General features: G+C 36.5%; 2 protein-coding genes across 3 annotated transcripts; one reads left to right on the forward strand and one right to left on the reverse strand.

The window, feature by feature from the left end:
• The first annotated feature begins 9709 nt into the window (after positions 1-9709).
• Positions 9710-13024, forward strand: LOC143444127 (uncharacterized). The gene is made up of 5 exons (XM_076943253.1): positions 9710-9921; positions 10388-10477; positions 11850-11978; positions 12161-12262; positions 12356-13024. The coding sequence occupies exons 3-5, from the start codon at positions 11916-11918 to the stop codon at positions 12533-12535; spliced, it is 345 nt and encodes a 114-aa protein (XP_076799368.1). The 5' UTR covers positions 9710-9921; positions 10388-10477; positions 11850-11915; the 3' UTR covers positions 12536-13024.
• Positions 13025-14039: 1015 nt separating this feature from the next.
• Positions 14040-17495, reverse strand: LOC143470819 (uncharacterized). 2 transcript variants are annotated; one of them, XM_076969100.1, is made up of 6 exons: positions 15994-17495; positions 15730-15847; positions 15174-15263; positions 14812-14940; positions 14528-14629; positions 14040-14434 (listed from the first exon to the last, which is right to left on the reverse strand). In XM_076969100.1, exons 4-6 carry the CDS (start codon positions 14872-14874, stop codon positions 14255-14257), a joined length of 345 nt encoding a protein of 114 aa, XP_076825215.1. In that variant the 5' UTR covers positions 14875-14940; positions 15174-15263; positions 15730-15847; positions 15994-17495; the 3' UTR covers positions 14040-14254. The 2 variants fall into 2 exon arrangements, with proteins under 2 accessions (XP_076825215.1, XP_076825223.1); XM_076969108.1 differs by lacking the exons at positions 15730-15847; positions 15994-17495 and adding an exon at positions 15372-15693.
• Between the last annotated feature and the right edge of the window lie 686 nt (positions 17496-18181).

The following is an 18181-nucleotide window of genomic DNA, read 5'->3' on the forward strand; positions in this document are numbered from 1 at the left end:
AATAAGCTTGCCACCACTAGATTTACCAATGTGAGTATCAGAGGAGTCGTTGTGCTATACATTGCGGTCCTGGTGAACAGTTCCAGTTTTAAGTAAGACCCCAAAAAAACTAAAAATTATATAAGCATACATCCACCGGACAATGGGTACAGACAAGCTCGGTGACTAGGTCGTGACTAGGTAAGGCACTATCACTAAGTCATATTAACACATTACTCAATGACAGTATAATTGTTCCAACAGCACAGAGCACACCACAGCAGACGTTAATGGAAGTTACCTTGCATGATATTCTTAGTATGATGAGCCAATGTAAGTTAAGAAATTTCACGCTTTTATCTTACAATATTTTCTCTCCTTATCTCTGTTGCTACCAGCAGATATGAACAGCTACGTGGTTTGCGATTTTTTTGTTGCTTAGCCTCGCGGCGGCAGCAAAGCGACGCTCGTCTTGACGTTCCAAAATCCAAACAATGCGTAACATTGCCGACGAGAATGAATTGTGTTGGTTCATGCTTAGCTTTTGCGCTGTTGCGTATATCTGGACCGTATCCACATTCCACACTATAGGTCTATTGGGAATAATTTGGGACTCTTAAATTTTAAAGTATCCAAAAAAGTAACTTATAAGAACTGTTGAAACTCTCGATGCCGACTTTAAATGTTGATTGGGGGTGACACGTGACAGCAAAGATGTTAAGAAGGCTTTTGTTGGACTTACATATGAGTCAGTTATGTCGCTTGTTAAATTGTCAGTTGTAAGTTGTTGCGAACTGCTGCAATTTACCAACTTGTACTTAGTTGCGCAATTTGAATTTATTGGTCTTTCTCAAAAGCACACCACGTCGAAATAATGTAATTGCCCGAGTACTTGCACTTTTGGAGTAATGCACTTTTGGAGATGTATTTCGATACTTAGTAGGACCTGTACGCCCCATCGCTAGGTTTAGAGTAAAATGGGCCAAATTTCATCACTAAATTATTGCAGCCAGCATGACAATGTCAATATTCTCATTGTCAAATCCGGCAAAATTGTGAATGGTCAAGGCCAATAACTTTATCCTTGAAATGATTTCCTGGCACCTACGTCAATGGTATATCTCCTTCCCTTTCCAACTACCGACTGTTTGACAATCATGTAGTTTAGTGGATACGGATTTGTTTGGTGTTTTTTTATGGCTACCTTTACATTCTAAGTTATTCACTTCTCGACACTCATTGCGAACGGCAGTTCTTCTCCGTTGGTTGAACTGTCATTTTTGATTTTATTTATCCGAAAATTTGACTTCTGTGTGATTCCGGTTCACTTGAGTGCGAGTCCTTTTTTATACTCGAAAGCTGGAGTTTTATTTTTCGAAATAACTCTTACATAATGCAGTTTCGGGTACAATTGCGCACTTCAAGCGCTGCAGTATAATACGAAGCGTCAATTCTTTTGAAAGGCAAAAAAAAATACGAATACGAATGCAATATTGGCACAGCGTGAACTTTTAAGCAACAATAACTTACAAAGGAAGCACGAAAAGAAACGAAAAAAAGTTATAGAAAAGCATAAAAAATTGGGAAGTCTTTGAAAATCATAAACGTCCTGCGTCCATAAAAAAGAGCCCATATAGGTCAACCAAATGACATCAGCAACAATGACAGAGTTGGCTTACATCCATCTTGTCTTATATTGTTAATATAAGTGATAACTACAGCAAATTATTGCTGCGCTGCAAACATAATTCACAATGTTTGGTATCAAGGAATTTGTGGGAGGGAAATTAAATATATAATGTTTGGAAGAAAATTTATGTTTATAAACTCGGAAACTTTTCGCTTTCAGCATTATAAAGATATCTATGTCGTCACAGCAAGGTTGGTCCACGACCGTCGAAAAAGAAACAAAGTAAAAAGTTTACGCCAAAGTTTCGAACCAGTTCACAAGACCATAGTGTCGTGGAAAACCGGCGTCATACAGTTTTCAAAAATCTGTCCATTGCTCATTCGCATCTGGTTATAGTGGTCAGCGTGCGAGTTCGTGTACCTCTGTTGCTGACCAGGCGTGTAATGCATCGAGACTGGCTGTGGCCTGGCCATGGGTGACCTGGCCTGGTAGCCAGGCATGGTTACTGGATTGTTTAGTTGGTAAGTTGTCGCTGGGATCATAGTAGTCGTGGCTGTTGGCCTATGATGGAACTGGTTGACTACCGTACCGGTGGACCGGACTGGGTAAACGCATTCTTGTCGTCGGCTTGTTAGAACAGACCCATGGCCGGTCGTATACGGCGGATGATCGTTGTAAGGCCCACCGTTCGACTGGTAAGTGCTGCTGCAGCGCATTTCGTCACCGTTTAACATTGGCGCGGCGGAATGCATCACCCCGGTCGCAGTGGTGCAGCACCTTTGCATGTCTATGGGGTAATTTTGCGAAACTCCGCTGACACTTCCGCCGGAGTTTCTATTCTGTCCCAACGACCCCGTTTTGTTTGGGGTTGAGGAGAAGCATTGAGGAGAAGCGCCATTCAATGGGTAACTGTGCGTGGGTGCGTCATCACCGTTTAGCCCCAACAGGGGTACGTTGGTCTGATGCTGGTATTGCTGCCTTTAGTGGGTCACCATGGGCACAATTTCTTGGTCAGCCGTTTTACCGGTTACGTATTCGGCGTCACCCCGACTTCCAACTCTGCGGTTATCCGCCTGTTTCAGTTTCCTCTTGTTTCGGTAACAAACAAAAAAGAGGATTACAAGGATGAGGATAATGAAAGCTCCTAGACTTGCTCCCAGAGCAAGAATGTGTTAAGAACATGTTTCATGTTTGAAATTGTGTCATGTTCTGTTCCCAGATGAAGAAGTTTGAAGTCGGAATCCGTTTTCGGATCAGCCACCGGGGCATTGCCGCCACACGGTTGCTTTACGATTTCACAATCGTCCCCGGTTTCTTGGCCAGCGTTTGTGTTGTCCTCGTTGTCGCCTCCGTCTCCATCGCCTTCGTGCTCAGTGTCAGTGGCATCTTCAGCCGGTAGCTTGGTTGTGATGGGCAGGGTGGTCACTTCGCCACACAGCTTGTCCTCCACGATGGTCCTCCAGGCTCGAGGTTCGTCACCGTGTAGGGGTGAGCCGTGGGGCGGATGTGGAATTCTCGGGGGGACCGATCGATGATCCCCTTGGGGAATATTTGTGCAACTGACACCTTCAAACGCTTTCTAGTGCTGGGCAGAATGATCTGTACTGAACTAGGTGTTAGCGTGTATGATCAGCTAAGGTCTGAAGGCTGTGTTGCTTGCTATTGCAGTTGGAATAGAGTTGCACGGTATTTCTGGATTCAGTTCTTTTCCCTGCAGCCTTTTTCTTTTCAATCCCGTTTGAAAGTTTACTTGAAACTCATATTGCAAGCAAGCAGATACACAAGAAACGGCACTGGGTAAAACCTGGACACGACGCAATCAGCGGATCGTCCATGGACGGTTGAAAATGGACGATTTTTGCGTAAGCGTCCATGGACGATTTTAGGAAAACCTTGAATAGCGGATATGAGGAAAGGGTCCATGGACGGTTGTCGGATTAGGCTTAAAAAGCGTCCATGGACGATTTTAGGATAAGCTTAAATAGCGAGATGATGAAAATGTCCATGGACAGTTATGGGATAGGCTTAAATAGTGGATATGATGTACCGGTAGTGTCCCTGGACTGTTTTGGTTAAGCTTAAAAAGCGTCCTTGGACTGTTTTGAGATAGGCTTAAAAAGCGTCCGTGGACGATTTTAGGATAAGCTTAAATAGCGAATATGATGAAAGTGTCCATGGACAGTTATGGGATAAGCTTAAATAGTGGATATGATGTCAGCGTCCAAGCATGGACAGTTTTGGGGTCATATGCAGAAAAGATGGGACATGCAAAGACGTCCATGGGTTTTTAGGATAGACTGAAATGATGTAGTTTGGATAAACGTCCATTTAAGGGTTTTGGATTTAAAATGAAATGATGGATGTTGGAAAAACGTCCATGGACGGTTTTTGGGTTAGGAAGCTGGATAGGCGTAAATTATGGACAGCACCGGGTAAAAGCTGGACACGACACAATCCATGGACGGTTGAAAATTTTGAGTAATTATGTCGTGGCATGGCCAACTTTTTTATTTATATGTCTTTACTGTAAATTGCTGTTATTATTCTGATTTATATATAACATTACTGATCTGAATATATATTAGCCTACATAAAAATGTCAGTAATTTATGAAACGGCTAACCAGCTTACTGTTGGAAAAGCAACAAACATTCTCCTTAGTCCTAATGCATTGCAACTGAGTATCGAACACAAGCCATATTATTCTGATATTGTAAGTGTATTTTAGATCGTTTTTACGTGCTAATGGCAAATGTTTTCGTGGCACTTGGGATAAATGGATGTTTCAGCATAGAAAACATGAAAGGCAAGTTAGGCAACAAGACATTTTGAATTGTGGCCTACTTGTTTTAAAGGTATTTTTAGAAAGGATGAATTCAAATTTGTGAAGATTAAGTATATAATCAGTATTTAATTATTAGTATATATTATTATCACTAGGGCAACCAAAAGTCAATATGGTCAATTTTTTTTACCTGCTCAGAATGCTATGAAACAAGCACAAAACAAATTTCAGCTTTGTACGACGTGTGGTATAGAAGTTATTAGGTCAGATAAAGTCAAAATGTTACGTTAGGTCAAAATACGGTCAAATTGTTTCGTTAGGTCTTTTTTTTAGGTCAAAATCTATTAGGGTGGGATGCACCAAACCCGATCAAGTACAGATTACTTTTGATCTGCGATTAACTACTGTTGATCTTTACTAACGGTATGCACCAGCGACGATCAGAGATAATCCAGGATTAAAATAAGGCATTTAATCCTTGAATTTAATCCTACTGACGATGAGGTTTAAGTCTAGATCAATGTGAATAATTGATGAAAAGCAAGTTTATGGAAGTATTGGAGAGTGCTATAGGCTGTGTATTGGAAGTGCTACTAGCCTTTGAGCCAATATTATATGCAATGGCAGTAATACAGTACTACAGAAGGGTAGGCCTATCAACCGTTGAACTTATATGGCAGGTAGCAGAGGCTTGCGTTGCTTTATTTCATTATATTATTAATTGCAACCTACATAGCAGAGAGATTAAGCGTTAGCTAGATTTTTTATGGAATACAAATAAAACTATGAGACCAAGCATCGGTTAACCTTTGTTAACATAGACTAGTTACCTTACCTTATGTTACCTTGTTTATTGTGTCATTTTCTGTCAGATTTAGCAAGAAAACGTTGCAAATATTATAATGGATTGTATTGAATTTATTGAGCATTTTATTGAGACACCACCGAGAAGAAACATTTTCATAGATTATAGATTATAGATTTCATAGATTTTCATTAATTTTTCATTTCATTAATTTCATAGAGTAACACGGGCAATTGCCCCCAGACACGAGCAGTTCATAAGATTTCCAAGCAATCAGGATTTGAACAACGTGAAGTTTCATTTTAAAAATATTGCTCAGTTTCCAGGTGTGCTAGGAGCAATTGACTGCAGTCATATTCCCATTAAAAGGCCAAGTGGAGACAATGGAGAACTTTATCGCAACCGCAAAGGTTATTTCTCGATCAATGTTCAAGCAGTCACAGATGCAAATATGTGCTTTACTAATATAGTCTGTAGATGGCCTGGATCTACACACGATTGCAGAATTTTTGACAACAGCTCACTTTCCTACAAATTTGAAAACAATCTTCTTGATGGCTTTTTGTTAGGAGATGGAGGCTATGCTTGCAGAAAGTACATGATGACACCAATTTTAAATCCTGCTACACAAAAAGAACAGAATTATAATAAATCACATATTGCCACAAGAATAGTTGTTGAAAGAATGTTTGGTGTTTGGATTTCAGTGCCTAAGAATTCCACTGAGAACATCTTTAGATAATACCTTGCCTATTATTGTAAACACGGCCTGTCTACACAACTTTGCTCGACGCCGGGGCGAAATAGATGATTTCATGGAAGTCGCTGTTGGAGATCATTTTCACCATGAGCAAGTTTCTTTGTCCACCACAGTGGCTGGAAATGTAGTACGACAACAAATTATTAATAACTATTTTTAAAATGACCATAGTGGTTGGTCAATGTGATTTGCAGCATTGCAAGTACGGCTGGGGAATCATCCAAATTTCTTTATTTCCAAAGATTCATAAATTATAAAGTCATACTGCTAATTGCGAAATATTCTCCTTAAGAGTGAAAATAAAAACGTGATAATTGTGAAGTATGTTATGGTAGATTCCTATTGTGGAGTTTATAATGTATATAACGTATATGTATAGAACTGTAGAACCATTCAGAACTTTCTTCCGTTCAAATTTACCTGTACGTGTACAATTTAAACAGTCTATCGGCAGCCTAGCCTAGTTACAATTTTAAAATAATACGAACTTTATGGTAGCCTATCTATAATACCAAAGCCTGAGCTTGCCTGATATATCCCTGATAGCCTAGGCCCTAGGGCAACATCTGGGTTAGGATCTCATAAACAAATAGACACCCAGGCTAATGATGCCTAATGCCAATCAACAAACTAATGATGTCCATTGCTTATAAATCTGTCAGTAAGTTCTTGGCCTATCTATCTCTGTATTAACTTATGCTGTGATTGCTGTCTTCAACAATGGGATGTCATGCAGATGATGCAGTCTGCATATAATCTCGGTTCCAAATCATTAGGCTTTTAACGTTGATCAAGATCATGCGTCGATCACATGATCTTGACCAGATCGGACTTGGTGCATGACAATTAAGGATCCACTTAAAACCTGGATCATATGATCTTGGTTTAATCCTTAATCCTTGATCAAGTTGATCTGTTGTGGTGCATCCCACCCTTAAACTTGTAATTTTGTAACCATTTTGTAATATTATTCTTCCGTTTTTCTCTTTTCTTGTACCGCAAACAATTCCAGTCCCGCAAATTTTACTTAGAACCCAAGCCACAAAGAGAGGGAAGGCTTTTCAGCGCGTTTGGTGACGTCACGATGTGACGTCATTGCATTTGAAACTGCAAGTTGTCAATCTTAATACGCGGAAACGAAAAAAAAGTCAACACTAGAAAAGCATTTTGTCATTTTTAAATGCAGCTTTAGATTAAAAAGTTGCTGTAGACAGTGTAGAGACTATCAGTATAGCGTTTTTCAAAATAAGGTCAAAATTTAAACGTTTTAGGTCAAAATAAGGTCAAAATTTGCAAATTTTAAGGTCAAAATTTAAAATGTTTAGGTCAAAAAACTGGTTGCCCTAATTATCACTAATTCAAACTATTTGACATCACAATGTGTAATCTTGTATATTCCTAAAATCAAATTGGATTTTAATAAATTGTAAAAAATAGCTTTTCTATCAATAAGTGGCATATTGTAGGAAGCTCAAAGAATCCTCAATGAAAGTTCTGGTGAGGAACAGATCGATTTCCATACGGACAGCGAGTCCTGCAAGAAGTATCGCATGGACTTTGGCAATTTACTTCTTGATTCCACCGGTGAGAGGCCGTTGGGGTTTTAATTAGACCTGCAGTATTTGTAGCATGTTGTGACCTTGTTGTTGTTCAAGGTCGTTGAACTATACCACATATTTATTTCCAGAAGAGCACTAAACCATACTTATGTATAAAGTTAAGGTAAAATAGATTTATATGAAAACGACCAACATTTTTAACCTGACTTTAAACAGATTAACTATTTTGTTCATTGTTGTATTTGTAACTGGCACATTGTTGGTCTTGAATTTGTTAACTAAATATTTTTAAAAACTGTATACTTCTGTTATTTTGTTTCTGTTTTCACAACAAATGATTTTAATGTAAAAATGCAGATAGATTTGTTTGACAGACAGATAGACTATGATGTATTGCTGAGCTTTTGCAATATGTATGCCACAATCAAGGCCCATCTGAAGTTGACCAGCAAAAGACAGAATGGGTAAACCTTGCTCATCATATAATACATTAACTTGGCAGATTTAACCATCATTGCATACAGTTTACACTGTCATTCATGTGTTTAAATTTTAAACACAATTTTACTTCTTTAAACATGTTAAAGTGTTTAATTATGTGTTTAAGTGTATAAATTTTGTTAATTTGACAAAATTTAAACACTTTATGGGTTAAACACCACAATCCATGACACGTTTAATAATTATTTATGCCTATTCTGCACTTTTTCCACGCTTTAGGCGTTTAAATGTTAAACACATAACACAAAGATTACAAAATGTGTCAAACAAAAAGGTGTTTAGGAGGAATGTGTTTATTTTGATGAGTTTTATTGAATTATATCTTATGCTTTAAGTTGCTTTAGAAAGAATCTATCAAAAACAGTTCGGTACTATATGCTTTAGACTTTTTCGCATTACCCAATTACACGAGCTATTGTTCAGTATAAATTTGTATCTCGGACTCAATTCTTAGGTTTAAAGTCGTTTTCAAAATTTTCGTGTATGGAGTGGCTGAACACTAAATTGTATTGTTCAGGCCTTACTGTAGGCTATATTTCAAAGGGGTGAAAGGGGCCTTGGCCACCCTGCCCCCATACTTTGTGTCTATAGGTTTCTACATCGGCTGGCGGTGTCTCAAAACCAACAATTTGTATAGTTTTCTTTGTAATCTCATGAAATATTTGACCCCCTCCCCCCAATTTTTTTCCGGCTACGCCACTGGCTTTGATTGGTTTTCAAGTAAAGCCATTCACCCAGGAATGGAGGGTGAAAAACCAATTACCATACTTTGCCCATCAAAGTTTGAAATTACTCGGGCATGGCCTAACGTGGGCGTTCTCTTCTCGTCGTTTGATTGAAAGGTAAATGATAAGCGTTTAGCGTTCACCATCAGTTAGTGGAACGTCTGAATAACGTTTGTTCAAATAATGTAGAATGTGTATCTGAAAATAGTAGGTTATAACTATTTATTCCATGCTTAAATAACTCAAAATCTAAAATATTAAAATAAAAAAAACCTTTATAACATTACATTAAACGTATTTTTTTACATTAGAACAAGCAATTGTTGTTTTTATTTGTTTTTTATTCAACAAGTTTACCATTTCAAAATTATTTTAAGTTCTATGAAATAATATGTTAAGTTCCACCATTGTCAAAAATATGGGCGCGCATTTACCACCTTCAGACGGCTACAAACTGTCTCTAAAATCTGAATCCTCTTTTCAGCTAATCAGCTTACATAAAGACAGCGAATTGTTTTATGACGTTTCGTAGGGCTGTAGCTTATTGTCACAGTTTATTTTCTGTAGCCTATATAGGTAGCCTGGTGTAACGTATTTCGCTGTATGGTTCAGGTTTGTTACTACAAGCTAGGCCTATAGCCTATATTCCATGCAGGCAGAAAGGTTTACAGAGTTACAGACAATAACAAATAGGCCTACTTATAGCATGTTTTCGATAACCGGTGGTGCCATACCGTTTTAATGTTCTTGATGGGCAAGGCATTGGCCTTCGGTAAGCATTTGATTTTGATAATTTAGTAGTAGGCCTACACTGTAAAAAATCTTTTCTAATTATAAGTCAGTGAGACAATTGAGACTAACTGTAAGCCATACTTTTCGTTGGAAGATTAACTATTAGTCTCAATTGTCTCACTGACTTATAATTAGAAAAGATTTTTACAGTGTAGCCTAAGGAAATTGTTGTAATAATTGTAATGATAAATTTCCTACATTATAAAATATTTTTGTACGCAGTATAGGCTATAACAGTCTATACTAAGCTGTTTCTTCAGGCGTTTTCTGTAGAAAGTTATTGGAAAAGCTTAGAAACTTATGTTAAAGAGAAGCCATCCACCTGTGCCATCAGATAGTAAACAACCCTCATCATTAGGTTTCCTTCAGCTACAAAGACTGGCAGGTGATGCAGAATTATATATTTTTGATCCAGATGAAATTTATATTATTAACAATATTGAGTTAATTTTGAAATAAGTGCATACCAAAAAGTGTTGCTTCAGTGGTGGATTGGCTTAGCACCAACAGGTTCAAACAATGCGGACTTATTGCAAATGTCCAGTGTTACTACTTTTGTAATGTTCTTGGGTAAGACATTATTAACCTTTACTCTTCTGGTCCCGGTAAGCAGTGTCAGCGTTGGTCAATACGTTATAAAATTCCATTGTGAAATTCCACAAATAAAAATTAAGTTTTTGTGGAAAACTGCAGAGAGTGGAGGAATCATTACCGAGTCCGAGTCTTCCAAAGACGTTACTCAGGCCAAGAAGAAAGATTCTGATACCTTATCAAGAAGCTTAAATAATAATTACATCTGACTACTGTTTTAAAAGCTATATTGTTTAGTTTTATATTTGTAATCACTGTAGATTCAGAATGGACAAAAAAGGCTACTGAAGTTATTAGACAACATTTAGAAAAGGAAGAATCAAGAATGGGAATGCGGTCTACTAAAACAGGTATTTAAGACCAATGTCTGTCTTTCACCAAGAAGCAATTAGTTTAATGTAAAGATGGATGCATTAGTGCAGACATGTGCAACCCGCGAGCCCCAGGTTGTTCCGTGCGGCCCGCGTGGTGCCCAGCAAAATGTTAGAACTTCATACTAGCCATCACTATTTCATGCAGTTTACATCAAAGCAATGGAAATTTTCGCACGTTGTATATAGAAATATTGCCCTGCGGAGGCAATGGTTGATTTAACTTGCTATTCGGTCTTAGTTTACCTGCCGAATTAATGATCTGACTCCGTGGTTGCGTGTGGTTAGAAATCTCTAACCTTAACGTGTTACTACTGTTACTGGCCGAAAGCTATTACGATTAACAGATGCCGTTTATCAGAAGCAATCCTTTATGGTAGGAACTGTACAGATTCCGATTATTATTACACAATCACAAACTTAGCATTTTCCATTGTACACAAGTCTAACAGATTACATTTTACACGACTAACGTAATACGTTCGTACGATTCAAATCTCTCTCTGCGCGGTTACTCGCGTATTAGCTCGAGTTTATAAAGCGAAGCGATGTGAACGGAAACACAATATACACAAATATTTCAGAATGCGCAAACGATAAAATAAGCGTTTGGGCAATGGGGATTATTTACAGTTAAAACTCGGATGCTATGAAATCACCTGGTAACGTACTAAACGGCGCTTTCACATAAAGTTATTTAGAGAACGTTTCCAAATATTAAGCGACAATTGCAGTTTCATCAACAAACAACATTTCAATAAACAACTGGCGAATACTTTCCCACGAATGATATATTGGTATTGGTATATTGGTATTGGCTCACATGCCATTACAGCCCTTTGTGATGCAACAATGCTGCGTTGCATAATTTTGCAATGCGAGATGCATTTCGCAATGCAATGCAATGCCCTTTGTGATGTAACAATGCTGTGTTGCATAATTTCGCAATACGCTTGACTGAATTTAGTTTCCTCATCTTCCATCGACAATTATTCACAGTTTTTCAATAAATTGTTGCACAAGTGTGTCGTGGACTGCATTAAATCTATTTCTTAACTACATAAACTGCATAGGAAAGTCGTTTTACGATACTAATTTTTTCTGAAAAAATCTTGTGGCCCGCGTTGTCATTCAAAATTTTGTATTTGGCCCTCCAGTGAAAAAGGTTGCACATGCCTGCATTAGTGGAATCATTGAAAATTTTTCATTATTAGGACAAATGCATTTTGTCAGTGTTTGAAAGAAACTATGATAATGTGTTTTAGATTTTGATGCATTTTTAAGAGAATACAGTTGTAGATTGTGCTTAGAGGCTGCAACATGGTTATTGATATGATGATAAATTTTGCAGATTGAGGAAAAATTCAGAAACGTTTATCAATTTGATTACAATACGATTTAAGAGGCTTGCGTAAGCATGCTAACCACACTAGACAACAAATGTGACAGCAATGTTGAGCGGCAATGCCATGAGACTGAGGTGAGCAATCTGAGCATTCAAATCCAGCAATTAACAAAAATCTAATTTGGTTGTTTGTGTATTAGTTTATTGCTTTGTTGAGGAATAATTTGTTCAGATCTTGAGACACTTAATATATATTGAGGGAAAAATAGAGTCATTATTATTAATAGTGTAAAAATCTAACAAAACTTTTGACATAGGATCCATCATCAGAGAAAAAACTTAATCTCTTTTTGAGGTCACAAAAACAACTTTGGCGGACCCGCAAAACAAATCTTTTTCATGCAATGCAGACTGTTAATGTGAGTTGTAGTTGCTTTACAGAACGATTGAACAGAACATGTGGCTTTACAGAACAATTTGTATACATTGACATTTTTGTTTTAATTTTTTAGGCATTACGGATTACTTTAAACGCCAGAAAGAAAACACCGCCAAGTTTGCTTGTTTCTTACAATGAAGCCGGAACCATGAAAACATTCATTGTTGCTGATTCAATCCACGTCAGATGTAACAACGATTCGAGGGTGGTGTTAGGCTATTTAATGGAACTTATCGGTTGTTATTATGCTTAGCAATTGCAATACCCAAAGGTTTACCCTATTTTGGGTTTTTTACAAGCTCATCTCTTGAAGGATATTCTGTCTGGTTATCATAAGTCCTCCAAATACGTCTTCTTGAGAAGTATGTGAACAATATGAACATGGAACATTATGAGTAATGATTTTACACTAAACTTTTTGCAGCAATTATTATTACTCACGGGTGCCGGAAGAGGAAGGGCGGAAAGGCCATCGCCCCCTTTTCTTTCTTTATTTTCCAAAATGACATTCAAAAGTGTCCTTTTTTCGAATTTTGCCCCCTGACAAAAATAATTCCGGCGCCCGTGATTATACCTGCCTTGTTTCTGTTGCGTTTTTGTAATAAATGCTATTTTGGAAATTTTGACTGCCAAGTGACAATACGCATAAAATAGTAAACACCTAGTTAGTAAACACGTACAACATTTAAACATAAACACCAAAGATAATAAACACCTAGTTAGTAAACACCTACAACATTTAAACACAAAACAGAAGAAACATGTGCAATTTAAACATGTAACCATTTTAGGCGTTTCTTTTAGGCCTCACTTTTCGTGTTTAGTTAAAGTGTTTAACAAAATAACAGTGTAGTTGGTATTATAAGTTGCAACTATATTACCCGTGTAGTGAAACTATTTCGAACTGGGCAGCGGCAGATATCAGATTTTGGGGAAGTTTGTTTTCAGTTTTACTGTGGTCTAGGCCAAATTTTGAACTATTTACTTTTAGCTTGATACTTCAACACGACCATAACGATCTCTATCGCCGGTTCTTCGCATGACTTAAACCTGGCTCTGATTCCAAATCATTCAATCCTCTGTTTAGAAAGCTAGCCTTTGTGCATATTTTTTCGTGACATATTTTTTATTGGTTTTTACATCATATTGCCCAAATTTCAAACTTTTTCCAGTTTAAATAAACAGACCTAGCGTCGTTAATGCATTGCAACTGAGTATCAAACACAAGCCATGCACAAAGTTTGCTCATTTGTTTCAGATGTTACTCTATGTTTCTACATTCAGATAAATGTCCACGAGCACACAGGTCCAGCAGTGCATAGTTTTATTTTTGTATAGGCCTAATTCCTATTCTACAACCAAAAAACCATACATACACTGTTATTTTGTTAAACACTTTAACTAAACACGAAAAGTGAGGCCTAAAAGAAACGCCTAAAATGGTTACATGTTTAAATTGCACATGTTTATTCTGTTTTGTGTTTAAATGTTGTAGGTGTTTACTAACTAGGTGTTTATTATCTTTGGTGTTTATGTTTAAATGTTGTACGTGTTTACTAACTAGGTGTTTACTATTTTATGCGTATTGTCACTTGGCAGTCAAAATTTCCAAAATAGCATTTATTACAACAACGCAACAGAAACAAGGCAGGTATAATCACGGGCGCCGGAATTATTTTTGTCAGGGGGCAAAATTCGAAAAAAGGACACTTTTGAATGTCATTTTGGAAAATAAAGAAAGAAAAGGGGGTGATGGCCTCTCTGCCCTTCCTCTTCCGGCACCCGTTAGTAATAATAATTGCTGCAAAAAGTTTAGTGTAAAATCATTACTCATAATGTTCCATGTTCATATTGTTCACATACTTCTCAAGAAGACGTATTTGGAGGACTTATGATAACCAGACAGAATATCCTTCAAGAGATGAGCTTGTAAAAAACCCAAAATAGGGTAAACCTTTGGGTATTGCAATTGCTAAGCATAATAACAACCGATAAGTTCCATTAAATAGCCTAACACCACCCTCGAATCGTTGTTACATCTGACGTGGATTGAATCAGCAACAATGAATGTTTTCATGGTTCCGGCTTCATTGTAAGAAACAAGCAAACTTGGCGGTGTTTTCTTTCTGGAGTTTAAAGTAATCCGTAATGCCTAAAAAATTAAAACAAAAATGTCAATGTATACAAATTGTTCTGTAAAGCCACATGTTCTGTTCAATCGTTCTGTAAAGCAACTACAACTCACATTAACAGTCTGCATTGCATGAAAAAGATTTGTTTTGCAGGTCCGCCAAAGTTGTTTTTGTGACCTCAAAAAGAGATTAAGTTTTTTCTCTGATGATGGATCCTATGTCAAAAGTTTTGTTAGATTTTTACACTATTAATAATAATGACTCTATTTTTCCCTCAATATATATAAAGTGTCTCAAGATTTGAACAAATTATTCCTCAACAAAGCAATAAACTAATACACAAACAACCAAATTAGATTTTTGTTAATTGCTGGATTTGAATGCTCAGATTGCTCACCTCAGTCTCATGGCATTGCCGCTCAAAATTGCTGTCACATTTGTTGTCTAGTGTGGTTAGCATGCTTACGCAAGCCTCTTAAATCGTATTGTAATCAAATTGATAAACGTTTCTGAATTTTTCCTCAACCTGCATAAGTTATCATCATATCAATAACCATGTTGCAGCCTCTAAGCACAATCTACAACTGTATTCTTTTAAAAATGCATCAAAATCTAAAACACATTATCATAGTTTCTTTCAAACACTGACAAAATGCATTTGTCCTAATAATGAAAAATTTTCAATGATTCCACTAATGCATCCATCTTTACATTAAACTAATTGCTTCTTGGCGAAAGACAGACATTGGTCTTAAATACCTGTTTTAGTAGACCGCATTCCCATTCTTGATTCTTCCTTTTCTAAATGTTGTCTAATAACTTCAGTAGCCTTTTTTGTCCATTCTGAATCTACAGTGATTACAAATATAAAACTAAACAATATAGCTTTTAAAACAGTAGTCAGATGTAATTATTATTCAAGCTTTTTGATAAGGTATCAGAATCTTTCTTCTTGACCTGAGTAACGTCTTTGGAAGACTCGGACTCGGTAATGATTCCTCCACTCTCTGCAGTTTTCCACAAAAACTTAATTTTTATTTGTGGAATTTCACAATGGAATTTTATAACGTATTGACCAACGCTGACACTGCTTACCGGGACCAGAAGAGTAAAGGTTGATAATGTCTTACCCAAGAACATTACAAAAGTAGTAACACTGGACATTTGCAATAAGTCCGCATTGTTTGAACCTGTTGGTGCTAAGCCAATCCACCACTGAAGCAACACTTTTTGGTATGCACTTATTTCAAAATTAACTCAATATTGTTAATAATATAAATTTCATCTGGATCAAAAATATATAATTCTGCATCACCTGCCAGTCTTTGTAGCTGAAGGAAACCTAATGATGAGGGTTGTTTACTACCATTATGTGATGGCACGGGTGGATGGCTTTTCTTCAACATAAGTTTCTAAGCTTTTCCAATAACTTTCTACAGAAAGTACAGAAACAGCTTAGTATAGACTGTTATAGCCTATACTGCGTACAAAAATATTTTATAATGTAGGAAATTTATCATTACAATTATTACAACAATTTCCTTAGGCTACTACTAAATTATCAAAATCAAATGCTTACCGAAGGCCGATGCCTTGCCCATCAAGAACATTAAAACGGTATGGCACCACCGGTTATCGAAAACATGCTATAAGTAGGCCTATTTGTTATTGTCTATAACTCTGTAAACCTTTCTGCCTGCATGGAATATAGGCTATAGGCCTATATAGGCCTAGCTTGTAGTAACAAACCTGAACCATACAGCGAAATACGTTACACCAGGCTACCTATATAGGCCACAGAAAATAAACTGTGACAATAAGCTACAGCCCTACGAAACGTCATAAAACAATTCGCTGTCTTTATGTAAGCTGATTAGCTGAAAAGAGGATTCAGATTTTAGAGATAGCTTGTAGCCGTCTGAAGGTGGTAAATGCGCGCCCATATTTTTGACAATGGTGGAACTTAACATATTATTTCATAGAACTTAAAATAATTTTGAAATGGTAAACTTGCTGAATAAAAAACAAATAAAAACTTTTGCTTGTTCTAATGTAAAAAAATACGTTTAATGTAATGTTATAAAAGTTTTTTTTATTTTAATATTTTAGATTTTGAGTTATTTAAGCATGGAATAAATAGTTATAACCTACTATTTTCAGATACACATTCTACATTATTTGAACAAACGTTATTCAGACGTTCCACTAACTGACTAACTGATGGTGAACGCTTATCATTTACCTTTCGATCAAACGACGAGAAGAGAACGCCCACGTTAGGCCATGCCCGAGTAATTTCAAACTTTGATGGGCAAAGTATGGTAATTGGTTTTTCACCCTCCATTCCTGGGTGAATGGCTTTACTTGAAAACCAATCAAAGCCAGTGGCGTAGCCGGAAAAAAATTGGGGGGAGGGGGTCAAATATTTCATGAGATTACAAAGAAAACTATACAAATTGTTGGTTTTAAGACACCGCCACCCGATGTAGAAACCTATAGACACAAAGTATGGGGGCAGGGTGGCCAAGGCCCCTTTCACCCCTTTGAAATATAGCCTACAGTAAGGCCTGAACAATACAATTTAGTGTTCAGCCACTCCATACACGAAAATTTTGAAAACGACTTCAAGTTGCCAACTTTAAACCTAAGAATTGAGTCCGAGATACAAATTTATACTGAACAATAGCTCGTGTAATTGGGTAATGCAAAAAAGTCTAAAGCATATAGTACCGAACTGTTTTTGATAGATTCTTTCTAAAGCAACTTAAAGTATAAGATATAATTCAATAAAACTCATCAAAATAAACACATTCCTCCTAAACACCTTTTTGTTTGACACATTTTGTAATCTTTGTGTTATGTGTTTAACATTTAAACGCCTAAAGCGTGGAAAAAGTGCAGAATAGGCATAAATCATTATTAAACGTGTTATGGATTGTGGTGTTTAACCCATAAAGTGTTTAAATTTTGTCAAATTAACAAAATTTATACACTTAAACACATAATTAAACACTTTAACATGTTTAAAGAAGTAAAATTGTGTTTAAAATTTAAACACATGAATGACAGTGTACATAAAAATTACTTAACTCAAACACAACTAGAAAATTTAAAATCACTTTTAAAATTCTAGGTGTTTTAATTTTGCACTCGTGGTTCCAAAATACTTTTTTCAAGGAATTACAGTCAGTCCGGGTACTCAGTACTTTTCGTGTGATTAGTTAAAATTTTAACAAGTATATGTTTAAAAAACACATGTTAACTAGTCCTTAATAGCAATTGTAGCATCTGTTGATCTTTTTTAATCTAGAAGTGTCAAGCAAAATTGCGAACAAGTAACCTTTACCGCGGCAAATGTTGCATTTACTGCATCATCTTTTACACGAAAAGTGCTGTCTGTCCATCTCTTTGCATAAGAGATCACTTCACAAGATTTAATTGTCTATGTTGTTTTTTCAGATTGAATGCAGTATTTGTTGTCGATGGGTTCATCAGAATTGTGTCCCGGTGATAGAGCATATGTAGCAGGAATATTTTTGCAGCACCTGCAAAAAAGAATAAAAGGATTAATACAAATTTTTGTGTTTGACGCAAAAGTGAATAAAATCAATTTTAAGCAATATATGAAGAAATGAAATCGAGATTAGGTGTTACGCTGCTCACAGTTATAGTAAAATATGTACAATTTAACACATTAAGCTTGAGTGATGATGAAAACAACTTGGTTAAAGTCTTTAATCACATAATTTAAAAAGTTTTTGGAATTG

This window comes from Clavelina lepadiformis, chromosome 1 (assembly GCF_947623445.1).
Source record: "Clavelina lepadiformis chromosome 1, kaClaLepa1.1, whole genome shotgun sequence".
Classification (NCBI taxonomy): domain Eukaryota; kingdom Metazoa; phylum Chordata; class Ascidiacea; order Aplousobranchia; family Clavelinidae; genus Clavelina; species Clavelina lepadiformis.